General features: G+C 27.3%; 1 protein-coding gene across 2 annotated transcripts in view; it reads right to left on the bottom strand.

Annotated features, from left to right (window-relative positions):
• Positions 1-6387, bottom strand: part of LOC105848813 (limb region 1 protein homolog) — a 66054-nt gene extending 59667 nt beyond the window's left edge. For both annotated transcript variants that reach the window (XM_065810827.1, XM_065810826.1), the window contains exon 1: positions 6269-6387. In XM_065810827.1, the coding sequence (XP_065666899.1) occupies positions 6269-6349 (81 nt within the window). In that variant the 5' untranslated portion in view covers positions 6350-6387. The remainder of the gene's footprint in view (positions 1-6268) is intronic.
• Positions 6388-12619: the final 6232 nt, after the last annotated feature.

The following is a 12619-nucleotide window of genomic DNA, read 5'->3' on the forward strand; positions in this document are numbered from 1 at the left end:
GAGTCTTGCTACATCAACTATCTTATAGCCTGCTGCTACAAGGAAGTGCAGCTACATCGATCATCTTATAGCCTGTTGCTACAAGGGAGTGCTGCTACATGGACTATCATATTGCCTGCTGCTATATTGACTATCTTACAGCCTGCTGCTTCAAGGGAGTGCTGCTACATCGACTATCTTAAAGCCTACTGCTACAAGAGATTGCTGATACATCAACTATCTTATAGTCTGCTGCTACAAGGAAGTGCTACTACATTGACTGAGGATTTGGTTTGGGCAAGCAATCTACCATTTAAAAAAATAAACTTTATTCAAGCTTTAAATTAAAAAATTAAAAAATTTAATTTAGTGTTTGCTAAAAAAAAATTGTTTGATTGTTATGTAATATTATGATGTAAGAAAATAAAATAAATTTAACCAAACTGTTTTTTCAATTTGCGATAACTATTCTGTATAATTGTTCTGTATTATGTTATAAGTTAAATAATTAATATGCTAAAAAGCAGAGGAGATATATTCATGCACTGCAAAAAAATTTAATATGTTCAAGTTTAGGGAGTTCACTTAAGAGTAAAGACTTAAATTGAAACAAAAACATAGAAAAAACAGACACATAAAGTGATACACATGCAAATAGTTCTAGGCGTAAAAAAAAAATCCAGTGTAACTTAGAAAAACTATTATCTTAACTTTACAAGTATTCAACTCATCTGATAAAAGTTTAATTACAAAGTTCTTTTAAATGATTTGCCAATCTCCAACTACTTATTGTAGCGCTTATCAAACTTTTCACATTTAATGACATTTTTATTCAAAGAAAAGAAATTAATGAACTTTTATAATAATACAAAGAAGTACAATTAATTGTTTTTATATAACGGCAATAATTGCTGTTACAACAAATTTCTTTGTATTATTATAAAAGTTCATTAATTTCTTTTCTTTTCAAAAAAAAGTTCAGTGTTCAAAAAAAAGTTCATTCTTTTCATTTCTTTTCAAAGAAAAGTTTAGTATTAAAATATTAAAAATTATTATCAAAACATAATAATTTAAGTTTCTCGAAAGCCAGCACAAAACTATCTAGGCGGTCCATTTTAGACATGCTAATCATGGCTCCTGCATTCATCTGCAATTGTCAAAGCCTGCATATATTTATATGAGAGAACCTTAAAGCATAAAATATTAGTTACTGATAAAACAAACTTTAAATATCAATTTGATTGTTAAAAAGACTTACTATTGTAAATAATATCAGTCTCTGCTATAATAACTTAAATAAAGTTAATAAAATAAATAATGAGGTATTCCATGTGGAAGTGGGACAGGCATGTAACCCACCATCTCAGATTTTCTTCATACTTTGTAAAAATGGTCACCGATATAACAGACTATTTTGCAAAACTTTAGCGCTGATATCAAATGGGTTTTGGAGATATTGTTACTTTAAAATCAGTTTTTTTTGTGTGTGGCCATTTTGATTTTACTATAGTTTTTGTTTTTAAGAGTTGCTGTTTGACTAAACATGTGATTAAGCTGAAAATTAGCACCAGTATAGTTTTTAAAACAAGGAATCAGAATATGATATTTGTTTTCCATGAAAATATTTAGAATTATGTCAATATGGGGATTGTATTTTACCTATAGCTACTTTTAAAATTTTAACCTTTCACCTATAGCTACTTTTTTTTGGTTTTATTAAAATATATATTTTAAAGAGTGTTTTGGTTCAAAATTGAGAAGTGGAGTTTTTGAAATTTGTTGTAAAAATATGAGTATGATGTGAAAAAATAAGTATTACAGGTTGTTCATGATTTCTTTTTAAATTAATTGACATAGACAATTTTCATTAGTCATCACAAATTATACAAAAGAAAAACTCATTTAACCTATGATTTAAAGAAGCTTTAATTCAAATAAATATTTCTTTTTAAAGTAAATTTTTATTCCCGAATTAATGACATATTATGTCAGGTCATATTTTACTAAAACAGAAGAAACACTATATTAGTCTGATATTTTACCAGCTGTTATTCTTTCTCTGTAGTTAATCATTAAAATAAAAAAACAAGATATAATCAAAATTTAAAAAAATATATTTAACATCATATTTAAAAATACTAATGATAAAAGCTTTCTCCTTTTTAAATAAATGTATATATTTCTGTGTATATATTTTGTGATTATAATTAATTATATGTATATGTCTGTGTATTTTGTGTTTATTTATAGTTAAATAAAAAAAATAAAAAATAAAAATGAACAAGATTTTGTGTAAAGTTAGTATTTTATCAAATGACTAATGTCATAAAATGGTGCACACTAAACCAACTGGATTGAAACATTTATCAAGCTATTCAGAAAGAGATAAAAATTGCATCGACCCATTTAAAAGGCATAAAACTAATATAAAAGGTAAATTTATTTGTTCTTAATTTATTGTGCTGTCTTTTTACAAAAAATACATCCAGTACACTTTCAACTAGTTTTATAAATTTTTATTATTTTTATTTTATTTCTAAAATTATTTAACTATCTAAATTATTATTTCCTAAATTTGGCAAATTATTTTCATTTATAATATATTTTTAGATAGTTAGCAAGAAATTGACATTCAACTGGCAAAAGATATATGTTCAATTGTTATTGAAACAACACTGGTTTTAAAATGTGTCCTTCATGTCAAAAAGAAGTGGTAAAAAAAATAAATGATTAGTCTATCTTACAGGACCAAAATGTATATAATACAGAAGTTGCACAAGAAAAAGAACTTATAAACGCCAGTTTTGATAAACTAGATGTGTCACCAGTAAAATTTCATGGGGTTCCACAACATGCTAAAATTTCTCTAGGGAAAAAAAAATAAATGCAAGCTACTAATGTTTTGTTGAAAAAGCTATCAGTTATTCTCAATGTTATCACAACAGATCTGAAAAATGATGTTACGGAGGAGCCCAATGTTGAACATCAGAAAAAAGCTGAAAATCTAGATAAATTGATACTTTCAATCCAAGAAAAGCTGAAAACAGTAAACAGAAGAGAAAACATTCAGATTTTGATTGGATAGTCTTTAAGGAAAGCAGCTGAAGTATTTAATATATCAAAGTCAACTATAACTAAACCAAGAAAACTTAAATTTGAAAAAATAATATAAACACTTCCAGAAAAAACTAACATTGTTAGAATTGAATCAGATATCATTGATGAGGTGGAAAGCTTTTATTGTAATGATCAGTTCAGTCAGCAGTTGCCAGGTATAAAAGATTTTGAAAATAAGATGTTTCAATGAGATTACTTCTTTGCAATTTAAAGGAATTATTTATTGATCTCAAACAAGAGCACCATCAGTTCAAAATAGGATTTTTCAAACTTGCTCAGTTAAAGCCAAAATGGTGTATTTACGCTGGTCAAAAAAAAATCATGCTGTTTGTATATGTACAATACACCAAAACCTAAAGCTTATGCTTAGAGCAGTTAAATTAGAGAAGAATTACCATAAACTTATTGAGAAGATTGTTTGTAGCAGAGAGTCAAGGGAATGCATGGTCCATAGATGTAATTGTTGTCCTGGAATTAAAAATATTATCAATTATATAACTGCAAATCTATTGTAAAATAAAGGATCATTTGCAAAGAATGACAAAATTGATGAAGATGAAATAATTGAATATAAACAGTGGAGTACAACAGATAGAGCAGGTATCACAAGCCTTAGTGAAAAATTTGATAGCATAACATCTCACTCTTATATTGCTAAAGCACAAGGTAAAAATTTGAATACATTAAAGTCATCTATACCCATAAATTATTAATTTGGTTGATTTTGCAGAAAACTTTAAGTTTGTCATACAAGATGAAATCCTGAGTTACCACTGGAACCAACAGTAATGCACACTACATTTTGTAGTCCTTTATAACAAAAATGATAAGGGTGCAACTAAAAGTCAACCAACGTCTTTATGCTTTATATCTGATGACTTAACACATGATGTTGGATTCATTTATTGTTTAGTAAAAAGAACTGTCCAATTTGTACAAGAAATCTTTCATTATGGCATTGGTAGAACAGTTAAAAGACTTGTTTCAAGTGCTAGTCTTCAACACCCAAATCACTTACAAACTAGGAACACTGAAGAAATGTTCAATTTTTCCAAAGATAACATATTTAGCATCCACTTCTTTTTTTAAAAGACAAAGTTATTTTTTCACCCCATAAATCTTTGACTCTTCAATTGAATACTGCATAGACTTTACCCGGTACAAAATGTTTCCACCAATTTGTTTGCAGGACGCAACAAGCATAAATGTCAAAAGAGTCTCTGATTCAATGCTATATCTTCAAGAAATCATTGCTTGAAAATATTATATCTGCAAATATGATATGCTTAACTAAGTTGGTTTGGTATTTAAAGTTGATTAAAAAAATGAAGACGCCCTTGTAATATTAATGCATCCTCATTTACCTAACACATCATTACACTGGCCAAGTAGATGATTGTTGGGTTCCTAAGCCCAATATTCTAATTATGATTTTAAAAAAACCATTATCTTTAAGAACAGGACACAGATGATTTGCCTAAAAGTCAATCTTTATATAAACTCAATCATACTACAATCTATGATTGAGTTTATATAAAGATTTCAATATTAAACACAATATACTTGCATTATACTCATACAATTGAGAATAATGCAAGTTCTGGTATTTTATAGACTAGTTACTTATTTAAAACTTGTATTCATTTAATTTTTTAGAATATATTACAATATATTACATTTATAATTAATTTTTCATTTTAACTATTGATATGATTTTTTTTTATAATGGAAGTTTTCAAAATAAGTAATTTCTTAACAAGTAACATCTGAATGTAGTTTTTCATTATAATTTGTTTGATTATTTATAAAAATCCTCAAAAACCTACTTCTCAATTTTGCACCAAAACAATCTTTAAATATCTATTTTAATAAAAGCAAAAAAAAAACACAAAAAATTAATGCTACCATGGTTACTAGGCCTCCTTTCCTCCTTTGTTAGAATTTCAAAAATAGTAATAGGTGAAGAACAATCCCCATATAAATACAGTTCTAAATAATTTTATTGAAAACAAATATAATATTCTGATTCCTCGTCTTAAAAGCTATACTGGTGCTAATTTTCAGCTAAATTACATGTTTAGTTGAACAGTAACTTGTAAAACAAAAACTATAATAAAATCAAAATGGCCGCCAAACAAAAAAAAATGCTAAAAATAGATGACTTTACCCCATTTTGTTATCAGCACTAAAATTTTGCAAGGTAGTATGTGATATAGGTGATCATTTTTACAAAAAATGAAGAAAATCTGAGATGGTGGGTTACAAACCTTAAAAATTTGACCCACTTTATCATGGAATACCTCTAATGGTATTGACATCTCCAAACATCCTTATATTTTACATCCCTGTGACTATTTTGTATCTTTTTTTTTTCTGTTTTTGCTCTATATACTGCTCTCTATATTCTGCTCTATATATAAGTTTCTGCTCTATATACCTCTTTTAATACCTGCTTTACACATCCTCTTTTAATCAAATACTAATAGTGCTTGCATACGTTGGTATGCACGCTAATATTTTTTACTTGTTAATGCTTATTGTAGCACTTGCAAAAAAATATGTTTGTTGTTTTATTTCTAACTTATTTATTGCTAATATGTCTCCAAGGTATTAAGGTATTTAATATTATTGTATATATGTTTGCACTATACTAAACTTTCTTTTTTTTTTTATAAAAATCATATCCAACAAAGATTGCAGGCAACGACATCTTTTTTATGTAAAAAAGTACAGTGTAAATTTTAAAGCTTTATACAGTCCTTTTCTACATAAGAAAAACATTGGTCACCTTGCTATAAATGTTTGTTTATATATATATATATATATATATATATATATATATATATATATATATATATATATATATATATATATATATATATATATACATAAAAAAAAATCTTTTTTTTTTTTTAAGCAAATGTTTAGGTTTTAGGTCAAGTTCCTGGTTTTCTCTGGTTTTTCTTCTTGCTTTCTTATGAAAATGTTTGAAAACACTTTTTTTCACGTTTTCAAAGAAATTTAAAGTTTTTTAAAGGCTAAAAACAATGAGCATACATAGACTCTTTAGATCAAAGACCAAATTACTATTTTATTATTATTAATGTATGCCAGAAGTGTAATGAAATGATAAAAAATAAAACTAATAAAATGTAAATATTTAGATACTTACAATATATTGCCTCACACATTCGTAAAAATTCTTTTCATCTACATATTCAAAATTTTCATTAGATAACCAAATATCTGCCATTATAATTCAAAATACATTGCTAATAATAAAACAAATAACTATTATAAAATTATTTATAAACTTATTTTTAAAACAAAAAACATTAAAAATAACTGCCTTAATGTCTGTAAGATCAAATTAAGCAAAAAATAAATTGCCAACGCAAATATTTACAAATAAAAGTTTGAATATTTGAAACAGACAGTCAATTTTCAAGTAACAAACGTGACAACTCTATTGTGAAATTTGTTGAATTGTACAACGTTATATTTTAACAAAACTATTTTTTTAACTGGGCTTCAAACACTTAATATTAAAATTTAAATACCAAAACCTGACTTAAAAAAATATCTTTCATGTTTTAAAATTTGATCTTTTACTTTTCTATACACTCTGAAATGTTTTTCTTTAAAAAAAATTTTCGGACCTTGTTATTGACTTAATTATAACGCTTTATTTACAAAGAACTTTCTTTATTATTTCCGTTAAGTTTTCGTGCGAACTGGCTCGATTGTTTAATTAACGTTGGCAAACGATTTTTTTCTTAATTACACGTTGTTGTTTTTATAAGCATAACGTTTATAAGCATACCGGCTCAGATTTTAGTAAAAAATAAGCATTGATAGGCATGTTATTGAGCTTTGATAAACCATTTAAATGGTTTAAGTTTATTAAATTAAAATTTTAAATATTTTTCTTTAATTAAAACCATTAACAAAAAAATTTATACTAAACCATCAAATAAAAAAATCTAATAAATCTAAAAAAATCTAAAATTGATAAAATATTTTTTTTACTATTTATAACTATATTTTATTCATCGATAAATTTTAAATTTCATACAATAATCTCATAACGTTCAAAATTGAACACAATGAGAAAGATAAAGATTTTTTTATTTGATGGTTTAATTTATATTTTTTTGTTAATGATTTTAATTATATTTTTTGTTAATGGTCAATGTTTCTATAAAATCTTTTAGTTTTGTTTAGCGGCAGCTTTTTCTGATATTTGAGAAAGATGACTTTCAGACGTGGAGCAAACCTCTAATTTGAGTAAGTTTATATAAGCATCAAAGAAAAATAATATGCCAAAAAATTGTTATTTTTTTAAAACTAAATCTATATTCATTGATAGATTTCAAATTTCATCAAATAATATTGCTGTGTTCGAATGTTAAGTCTTTATTATGTTTAAAGTTTATAACCCCTCATTTTGAGGAGTTTGGGAACTTTACATAGTCATAGCTTTTGAATTCTAAATTATTATTTGATGAAGTTGAATATAAATGCAGTATAAAGTAGTATAAGTTTTACTACTATTATTTTATACTGAAAACACTCAAAATATACTCATGTAACCCAGTTTTATACTGTACAAAACTGGGTCACATGAGTATATTTTCTTGTAAACACAATGTTTAATTCAATTCCGATGCCATAAATTCACTGGAATCTCTAATACTCTGACCATATATGTAACACCGGAAGTAAACTTTAAAGAAAGAAGATGTTGTGAACTTCCTTGTTTAATACTTTTTTGCGGTGCTTTGTGATAAAAAGATTTTCTAAGAGCATTTTAAAAACCAGATTAAAAAGAAAGAATAAAGTTTCATAATAGATTTTAAATTTTATTACAAAATATCTTTCAAGTGCCGTTTTAAAGTAGGGATTATGTGAAACTTACCTCAGTTAAAGAGAGAGAGAGAGAGAGAGAGAGAGAGAGAGAGAGAGAGAGAGAGAGAGAGAGAGAATAAGAAAGAGGGTTGCTTAAATTGCCTAACTTTATCTCGAACAAATCTAAAAGATTTTCAAATATAGCATACTTATTTTTTTGTATATAATAATACTCCAAAGAGTTATCTTGGGAATAGCTGTAAACGTTGACCCTAACTTTTACAGGCTTTATGACGTAGTTGTATAGTTATTAGGAACTTGATGCAAATATTGTTAATTTATTTAATTTATTTGTTTGGTATTTATTTAATAAAATTTATTTTTTATTATGAATAATTATACATACTTTTGATTATATTTAACTATACTTGATGATTAAATTTATTTGTTAATCGGTATATATACATTAGGATGATGACTTTTATACAACGTTGTTACCCAGTAACAACCTTGTTACTCAGTATCGTAGGTTTATGAGCTTTCATTAAAGGTTATACAAAGTTTTACTTTCTCGATGATCTTATAAAAAACCTTACGCACAATATATATCAATATATATTTTAACTCATTTTTTGAGGTCATTACAAGATAGGCAAATACAAAATTGAATTAAAGTCTTAGAGTAAAGTTTATATAACATTATAAGGATCAATAAACACACAAGTCAATTATTCACGATAAAAAATATTAGAGAAAGTTTGTTTATGGTGCGACAGGAGTTGTGCAGATTGATGAGTTCGAAATGGATGAACAGTTTTACGCAGCCGTTTCAGATTTAAAGCATCATAATAAACGCACCTAGAACTAGAGAACTAGAACGGCGCAAGTGTTCCAGCATGCATTATTTTCTTTTATTTTTCAAAGTAGCGATGGAAGACACGAGTGAGGTAGTTTAGAAACTCGGAGTTGACTCTCCAAAAGACTGTCTCCTTGATCTTAGTTTTACCGTTACTAAAGTATTCTTTAAATTTTGCACAATTGCTCATCAAATCTTGTACAAAGAAGCTTCATGAAATAATTTTTACGTCCCGGTTTCTTTTTTTTTTAACCCCATGTTACTATACTACAAATAAATGAACTTTAGTTTGCTTCTTTTTTTTATTTAAAAAAACGCTTTTCTTTTTCTATTAAAAATTCAATATTAAGACTTTTAATTCCATGCTGTTGCACGCTGGGTTCAATTATCATTGAAAATAGTTTGTATATTAAGTGGGGTTTAAAATGAAGCAAGAAGAATGAAGAAGCTTTTAAAAACAATAAATCTTTTAAATAAAAATGAATCTTTAAATCGTTTTAAAAAATACTTTTTTAAATTTAGTTTTTTATTAAAACTGTTTGCATTTTTTTAAATTTAAATAGTAGCTTTGTAATTTCCACCATTTTTTCTTTCTCCTCCAATTTGGCGAAACCGAATTTTTTAATGGAACAACCCAAGCAAAATTACAGAAGACATTCGGTAGGCTTTCTACGACCTTATAATAGGTTAATATAATAATAACACCAAATTAATTAGATACTTCGATACCAGTACTCGCTAGATTACTTCTAGTTATTAAAATTATTATAAAATTAAGTTTGAAACATTTATTGAAATATTTTGTCAATAATAATAATCTGTAATATTTGCCCGTATAAAATGGTGTTGCATGATCAAAGTGCTAAAAACGTGCCGTTTTCAGGGGCTCTGGGACTCTGTTCTCATGAAAACTTGTTCATGTGCAAAAAAAACTCATATCATTAGTTAAATCAGATAAAAAGCGGTTTTGATGGTTCGTACTTTAACACTAAAAACAGTCGTTTTAAGTAGATATGTCAAAGTCCGGTTGAATAAGTTTGTATTTCTTCCAAAGAACTATATATCTTCCAAAAACCGTCATCTGCAATCATCTAAAGAAATTTGTATACGTTTTTAAATATTCATAATATTTATACATATTATAATATTTTTATACATTTGTATAATATAAGTTTATATTAAAAGTGGTAGTTATGTATCTTCACTTGTCAGCAGGATATCATATTGAATACTGACGTAATTCCCTAATAATATCGCTAAATATTAAACTTTTTAGGAGCTCTTTTTAATGTGTTCAGCTTTTCAATGATTGGTTGAATTTAAAAGAATTATGTATTGTATGAATATCTTTGTTTGTTTTAACTATATTAAAAAAACATACCCGGAGCGGATGTTTCTATTTTGTAGCTGTTGGGTATTTAAAAAAAATAATTTGAAAATGAATTATTGGATTTTATAACTAAAAAGAGCAAAATAAATCTCTGTTTATAGAAGTAAATTAAATAGTTTAAATAGTGACTTAGTTTTATCTTGATTTTTTAATCATTTTAATCATAAACTGGTTTTACCGAGGGATAGCCTAATCTAAAATGAGAATTAAGTTTTGAGGTAGATATCTGAAATAGTCAAGCCACGTTAAATGTAATGCATATTTTATGGCTTCCTTAACGCTAATAATTAAATTCTTGCTTGTTTAATATGAACGTCGGATAAAGAATATGGGCAAAATATCTTTGAAAGAGAGTTATGTTCACCCCATCTAATGCAACTAGAAAACCAACTTTCCCTTTGTCAGTTTGTTCTTGGACATTACTGTTGTAGTCCCGCACCAACTTTATTCACAGCTAGATTTATCAATTCTAAACTTATCTTAACATTTTTCGATTATCTTTCTAGTGTGGTCTGTTTTTTCTTTTTTTACTTTTGTATTAATGGTGCTAAGATTAATTACAACATCATCAAACACTCATCATCTGCTGAGTAATAATGCCAAGGTAGTTGCGCTCGTGTCTCTTTGTTGAATCGACTTTTAAATAGATCAAACGTTTTGATTTAGATTTTAAAATTCTTTGCGATACTTTATTGCAAATTTGCAAACTTGAATAAATAATTTTGAAAACTCGTCCTTTTTTAGTTTCAAATTAATTTGGTGAGGTAGAAAACACTTTAATATAGACTGCTTCAAAATACTTTTATTACTGTTAGTTTCTTCTTTTTCTTTTCTTCTTCCTTCTTTTTCTCTAGTTTTTCTTTTTCTGCAATTTTCTAAAGACCCGCGTGTTTACTTGATGTGTCGCTCAAGGTTGCTTGAGCAAACTTTTTTTTTTACCGCATAATTCACTCCCCTTACTTCATACACCAAGTAGGGAGTAAATGGAGTATAAGCTTTTTTAACAAGTAGAAACTGTTTTTATATAATATCTGTTCCTAGTTTTATTGCCATTAGAGAATTAGAATAGCCTATTCAAATATAAAGCAAGAAAGTTTTTATTTGCATCTGATTGTTATCGGCTGGAAAGCTCTCGGCTGACCACTTATAGCAAATGTCACTAATGGTCCTCTAAGTAATTAATGAGCAAAACTCCAATGAACCGCTCAAAATACCTGTAGAGGTTCAATGCAAATCCACTACAAAAATGTTTGCTAGGTTCCCAACAGTGCTGAAAAAGATTTTATGTTTGCAAACGTAGTGTAGGCAATTTAAATTTTTTAAGTTCAAGATTTTAGTGTTTAAACACGTTGTTCAAATAAAGTATCCATGTGTTTCAACTTCTTATGAGTAATTATAATAAAGATATTCATACCGTTATTTTATCAGTAAAATGATATTTGTATCCTTTTTTTTTTAATTATTAAGGTGCTCCCAGAAGTCCTTACGTCTTATCACAGAGCACCGCAAAAGAACATTTAACAAAGAAGTTTACGCCTCGTTCCTTACCAATGTCGCTTATTGGACTAGAGCCGGCGTCGAACCCCGGACCTCTGGGTTCTGAGCTATGGTGCGGATTCACTAAACTTTCGTAACTCTTGCGTAGCTCAACAAATTGTTTGCAATCGCCTTCGATTTGCAAACAATTAGTTTTAATTAGTGTTCTTTGTACAATGCCAAGTCAAATTGGTTGACTTGTGTTAATTCAGCCTGAACATCGTATATATCATCTTCATCATTGTCATCAAAGTTTATGTCATCTGGAATTTCTAATCCTAAGAAATTGCAAAGGTTTTTCAGTAAATTGTACGTAAAATATATTTTGCAGTATGTTGTTAGGGTGAGCATATGTTAGGAGCACTGAAGCGCTCCACCTCTCTTGTGACCTCCAATGGTTTTTAAGATGACCAAAGGATTGCTCCAGATCACTATCTACCTGAAGGTAAACTTTATTGAAATATATTTTCTCTGATGTAGTTGTATCTGACGTAGATTAAATAGTGTAATCATGATTGTTAACAAGCAAAATAGAAACTTGCATTAGGATTATATTCTAATGTCTTTTTTAGTTCAGAATTAGAAAAAATAAAAATCTTTATCCAGGATACTTTTTGACAACAAAAGTAAAAAAGCTATTTTTAAGTAAGTATAAATCAAGTCTTTCAAACTTCATGCGTAACGGTCAATTAATAACAAGCATATTTAACAATAAAAGATCAAAAGGTTATTCCTTTTTCGTAGCTAATTTTTTTTGAATTGACTAATAATTTTTAACAATTACTCTTTGAAAACTCTCAGTTACTTTGATAAAACCCTCCTTGATATTAGCATTTTTGCTTCTGAAAAATTGGGTTGCTTCTCAATGTGATTGGTAACAACTCATTGTTAAT

This window comes from Hydra vulgaris, chromosome 11, assembly GCF_038396675.1.
Source record: "Hydra vulgaris chromosome 11, alternate assembly HydraT2T_AEP".
NCBI lineage: Eukaryota > Metazoa > Cnidaria > Hydrozoa > Anthoathecata > Hydridae > Hydra > Hydra vulgaris.